Here is a 6,000-nt window from a genome sequence, read left to right on the forward strand (position 1 = left end):
CAAACTTATTAACCAATGGAGGCCTGGATTTTGAGTCACACACAAAATTTTATTGAAAAAAAAGCTCTAAATGCTGATCCAACTTTGATGTAATGTCCTTAAAAAGACATACGTGACAAGAAAACGGCACCAGTGGCGTATTTGCCAATCCTGGTGATCTCTGGCAAATGCCAAGCATCCTGCACGGTGTTGAGCTCTGAGCAGCATCTGCATCTGTGGAAGTTGTGCACCCATACCATCCTCATGGAGTGGGTTTCTAACCGTTGGTGCATAAACATGCACATTTGTGGCCTGCTGGAGGTCATTTTGCAGGGCTCTGGCAGTGCTCCTCCTGTTCCTCCTCGTATAAAGCAAAGGTAGTGATCCTACGGCCTCCTCCACATTTCCTGGTTTATTGGCCTGTCTCCTGGTAGTGCCTTCAGCCTCTGGACTCAATGCTCACAGAAACAGCAAACCTTCTTGACACGGCATGCGTTGATGTGCCATCCTGGATTAACTGAAATTCCTTAGCGACTTGCGTTGGTTGTAGAGTTAGTGTCACACTACCAGGAGTCATAAAGCGAAGATACTGAGAAGTGGTCTGTGGTCCCCACCTTCAGAACCACTTCTTTATTAAGTATATCTTGCTAATTGCCAACCATTTCCATCTGTTGTCTTTTCCATCTCCACAAAAACGTGAATTCGATTTTCAATCAGTGTTGCTTCCTAAGTAGTCAGCTTGATTTCTCAGAAGTTTGATTTTATTGAAGTCTTATTGTGTTGTTTACGTGTTCCCTTTGTTTTTTTAGCAATGTATTATTGTCTGATTTTAAACAGATTGTAGCAGGCCTCAATGCTATAGTGATATCCTAGGAATTGATTATCTTTCTTAAATCTTAAGACACCACAAGGCCAAGAAGGAGCTATGAAGTCGATGGACAAGACTACCTGTTTGTGATGTCCAAAGAGCAGATGGAGAGGGACATCAAAGATCAAAAATTCATTGAGGCTGGACAATACCATGATAATCTTTATGGAACAAGTTTCCAGTCTGTAAAATATGTGGCCGAAAGGGTAAGAATCTAAGCAATTTAATCAACTTTACCTTAGCTGCCCAACACAGAAGCAGAAATGTTCAAATAAATCTAAGAACACGTAATGTTTCTAATCTTTTCTCAGTTTCTCTGGTTCCTATTTTGTGCTGTCAGCAAAAAATGAAAAAAGTCATTACAATTAAAGATAAACTTCTTGTTTGTGAATCATTTTAATAATTATCTCTTTTCAGGGCAAACACTGTGTTCTTGATGTTTCTGGAAATGCAATTAAACGACTACAAATTGCACAAATACATCCAATAGCTATCCTGATAAAACCCAAGTCTCCCGGTTCACTAATGTGAGTATATCACTGGACACACTGGTTACATCTCAGTCTCATATCTTTATGAAACAAAGCTTTCAAAGCGTTCCCATCCACTGCTAATACAAGATATAACTTATATATTTATAAATATTATATCCATCCATCCATCTTTGCCCGCTTATTCCTGGTTAGCGTCGCGGTGGGGCCTGTGCCCATTTCCAGCAGTCAAGAGGCAGAGTACACCCTGGACAGGTCGCCAGTCTGTGGCAGGGCAACACAGCGACACACAACCATGCACACATGCACACACTCGGACGTTAAGACAATTTAGAGAAGACAATTAACCTAACAGTTTTTGGACTGTGGGAGGAAGCTAGAGTACCTGGAGAGAACCCACACATGCACGGGTAGAACCTGCAAATTCCATGCAGACAGATTCCAGGCAAGGAATCGAACCCAGAAACATTTTGCTGCAAAGATAACAATGCTACCGACTGCACCACCATGCTGCTCTATTATATCAACATTGATATCTTAATCTATTTCTACATCTGATATTAAAATTGATCACATACTTCTATCTATGTGTTAAATCTAAATATTAAGACTTTTTATTAGGGCCATATTGGGGCTTTTAGCCGTACCATCATGAGGGTAAAGTCCTAATATCATGAAATAGAAAAGCTTTTGTTATAGGACTAAAACTTTGGTAGAGTTATTAACTGAGCTCACCCAGACTGCAGCCTGAGTGGAGCATTTAAACACTGTTTTCTTGAAGAGTTTACATTAGTGTAGACTTCTTCCTCATCTCATAATATGGCATTGCTCTCGTGCTCTACTTTATTCCCGCGATGCTATGACTTCATTGTGTTAACATTACAATTTTTTTACCCCGGTGGACAAGAGGGTTTGCATGGCTTTCTCCTCTGGGTTCTTCAGCCGAACATCAGTGCGGAGTCCCAGGGAATTTCATCATACGTCATAGTGACTTTGTTTCCAAGTTTGAAGACATTTCTCTTCCATCCAGGAAGCTTTTTCAGTTCAAAATGTCAGAAATAGCGTTGAGTTCCAGGTTTTATACAGCAGCCCAACAAAGCCTGGTTTTTGTTTTGAAAACATGCAAATTGAAACGGATGAACAGGTCCACCCCTTTGGAATGGGGTTTGACTTCTTGCATCCACTCCCTTCATTGCAAGCTAACACAAAAAAATGCATTTGAAAGTCATTTTATCTACTGTACCACTGAGTGTGTCTGTTTTTAAGTCCTGAATCATTTTGACCCTGGGATAGTTTCCCTGCCAACGACCCCTGCCTCATACTCTAAGGCAGATTTACCCAGACTCCAGACCCATTGTTCCTGAACAATATAATTTGTGTAACAACACTGAATAAACTGAAAAACTAACATTTTATCTTAAATTGTATACTTCTGCGCAGGAACATGAATAAGATGCTGTCAGAGGAGCAAGCAAAGAAAAGCTTTGACAGGGCTCTGAAACTGGAGAGGGAGTTTGGAGAACTCTTCACAGGTAAGTTTTTATTAGTAATATGAATTAAAAAAAAACATAAAACAGACCTAAACCTTATTGTAAAACATGGGAAAACACATTAAAATTCAAAAATGTATGTGTAAAAGAAAGCTTTTAGAAATTAAAGAAAATAACTGCATGATCTCTGAACCTTATCTAAGCTCATTGCTACAGCATCTTGGATCAAAGTACACATATCTCTATAAATTATCAACACTTTATTTACAGTCTCTACCTTCCATCATTTAAGATATTTTCGTTTGGTGATCTGTTTTCATGTGTAGCCATGTTAAATGCCAGCAGTAAACACCTCAGAAGGACGCAAATTCAACCCATTCCATTACTTGAAGGTGTCCAATAGGTTAGAATCTCTTGGACAAATTAAAAGCTGAAGCTGCAATGGCTCGATTCCTCATGCCTGCCAGGATGTCCTGAGACTCTCAGCTCGTAAGCTCATTCATAAAGTAACATGCTTAGTGCAAAATGCAGCATTTGTAAAATTGGGTAATTAAGCCATTTATAGCATATTTCATACGGAAAATTAAAGAATAAACAGTTTCTGTCTTTCTGCACTGCATATATTTTATATATTTCCTCTGGCGAATATATATGGAAATAATACAAAGTAATAGGATCTAAAAAAAAGATAATTGTTGTCCCTTTCCTGAGTCTTTGTTTCTTAATTTCAATTCCATTCAGTCTTCTGTCCAGGAAGCACACAGCCAGGCAGACGAGCTCCGAGCTAGCTCCCATGTCAGAGGATGAAAGAGAGCACATCCAGTTAGTCACAGTCAGAGAAACAGGCCTACACTGGAAAACAGGCCAAGCTCCAATTGTCATGAAACGAGGACAGAGGGACCCAGTATTCAGGAGAGACAGTCAGTAGGAAAGTTCAAAAGTTTATTACACGAAACAAAACAAAACGGAGCTGTGGCTCGCGGACACTGCAGGCGGGGGGGCGGGGCACCGCCCAGTCTCAGACACTCTGGTTTAACAGTCCAGACCACGAGTGTCCCCAGTGCTGCAGTCCCAGAGGTGATGGAGGAAGCTGATCCTGGTGAGGGATCCAGAACAGACAGAAACAGGCAGGATCCAGATCAGGCAGGAACAGAGACAGGTGGCAGGATCCAGACTTCCAGGCATCCACAGGCTTCCAGGAGGGTTCAGAGTCCGACTGGGACCAGAAGCATGACCAGGTGGTCACGCACAGGAGCAGACAGGATCAGGTGCAGATGAGCAGGCTCAGTGGAAGAGGGTAGCCGAGACAGGACGTAGGAACCGGAACTTGAAGCTGGACTTTAAACTGGTCTCCACCCTGGAGCCAGGCTTACTTTGATAAAAACTGAACCTCCCCCCATAATGAGCCAAAAACCCAGAGGACTCCGCGGGGGAGGAACAGTGGACGATCAGGAGACGAGACAAACACTAAAACCCTCTTTCCACTGGCAGCTAGGATCCAGGACATGAACCAAATAAAAACTGAACAGAAAGACTGACAGAGAGCCAAGCAATGATCTGGCACTGAATGCTCAGGCTGAACTGAATATAAACCAGAGGAAACAGGTGAGAGGGATAAATTATAATTGAGGCTGGGAAGGAAGAGGCCAGGTGAGAGGAATTACTAATTAGGGGAGAGCAAACAGGCCAGATCATGACACCAATATCTGTTTTTACAGTGTTTAAAGAGGCAGCCCGGGTCTGGTACAATTACTCCTTTGTTATAAAAACATCTTGCTCAAGACTGTGTAAATGATCAATCAGCTCTAAGATGGCTTCAAAAATATTCAGGCTAAAAACAAATTACAAAGATGCACTCCAAAGAGAAGGCGACTAGTTTTCTGACCATTTTCTCATGTTTGGTAGTCATTGAAAACGTAACCAGGGAATTTGACATCCACCGCTTTTCCATAGGCTGATCTCAGCCCGATTTTGATATCAGTCAGCGAAGGGACTGCTGGTCATTGTTCGGTCATCAGCGTGGTCGGACAAATGTTGGCAGGAATTGGATGCAGATATGAGAAGGAGTTTACCAGGGTAATGGAGGGAACAACAAGCCATACACCACATTGCAGGGGCTTTTTAAAATGTCCTGACACTGAATGGAAAAGAGGTTGATGATTCTGCCCTCACTGCTGCACCCTCCTCTCATGGTGTATGGGAAGGGCAAATGTTAGAACTCTGATAATCCTGCATCATTTTATATCTTTTCTGTTTGCTTTCAGCTCTGGTTCAGGGAGACACCTTCGATGATATTTATCACCAGTGTAAACAAGTCATTGAGGAACACTCCGGACCCTACATTTGGATCCCATCAAAGGAGAAATTAAAATGACTCTTAATGCTAGAAGGCAAATGTGAAACTATGTTGAGAAAAAAAGTTCTCTTTCATTTGCTGTTACACTTAATTTATTCGTTTTGTTTTCCTACTTCACTTATTCCCACCGAATTGAACTAAAATTGTTTATTTTATTTTACTTTTTTATGTTTTTGAATTTTTAAAATGTATAAAAACGTAGAAGCTAGATTAGCAAGATGAGATGTACTTACATCAGTGAGTGGAATTCCAGACAGATAGTAACTGTAAAACCAAACTATCTTCACGTTCCCACTTTCAAATAAAAAGACTGTCTTATCTCTTCTCATAAATTCATACTTTGTTATTTTGTTGGAATGCTTATGTTCATATTAAAATAAAAGGATGTATCTTGTTAAAATTAGCTATTTTTTTATTTTTTATTTATCTATTTTTTTTTTAAGAAGAAGAAGACATAACTTAATCCTCAACAAAACATGTTTGTTACTCTGTTGGGGATATACTTTATGACGACTGCTTTACTCCCCTCACCACGCCAAACGCTTGATCTGGTGCCAATTTGAGGGCATTCAATTCTGGAAGGATTTGGTAAAAATAAATAGGAAAATACACTGAACACTGTAAGCAGGAAATCAGAATCAAAATCAACTTTAATGGCCAAGTTTTCTTGCACAGTTTTTTTTACATTTTTATATAAAAGAGGAAGGCTGCAGGTCTTTGTTGTTCTTGTGGAGTCTGACTACGCTGGCTAACAGATGTTCTCTGACTTCAACAGAGAGACAGGAAGGAAGAAAGAAACTGTCTTTGGATGTATTT

General features: G+C 40.5%; 1 protein-coding gene across 5 annotated transcripts in view; it reads left to right on the forward strand.

Annotated features, from left to right (window-relative positions):
• The window catches only part of LOC119791196 (disks large homolog 2-like), a 76,914-nt gene extending 71,391 nt beyond the window's left edge, over nt 1–5,523 (forward strand). For 4 of the 5 annotated variants that reach the window (XM_038297150.1, XM_038297151.1, XM_038297152.1 and 1 more), the window contains 4 exons: nt 881–1,053; nt 1,265–1,374; nt 2,779–2,870; nt 5,093–5,523. In XM_038297150.1, the coding sequence (XP_038153078.1) occupies nt 881–1,053; nt 1,265–1,374; nt 2,779–2,870; nt 5,093–5,202 (485 nt within the window). In that variant the 3' untranslated portion in view covers nt 5,203–5,523. The remainder of the gene's footprint in view (nt 1–880; nt 1,054–1,264; nt 1,375–2,778; nt 2,871–5,092) is intronic. The other variant, XM_038297155.1, reaches the window with a different exon arrangement.
• The last annotated feature ends 477 nt before the right edge of the window (nt 5,524–6,000 follow it).

The sequence above is a fragment of the Cyprinodon tularosa genome, unplaced genomic scaffold (assembly GCF_016077235.1).
Source record: "Cyprinodon tularosa strain WSP-4 unplaced genomic scaffold, ASM1607723v1 ctg384, whole genome shotgun sequence".
Classification (NCBI taxonomy): Eukaryota; Metazoa; Chordata; class Actinopteri; order Cyprinodontiformes; family Cyprinodontidae; genus Cyprinodon; species Cyprinodon tularosa.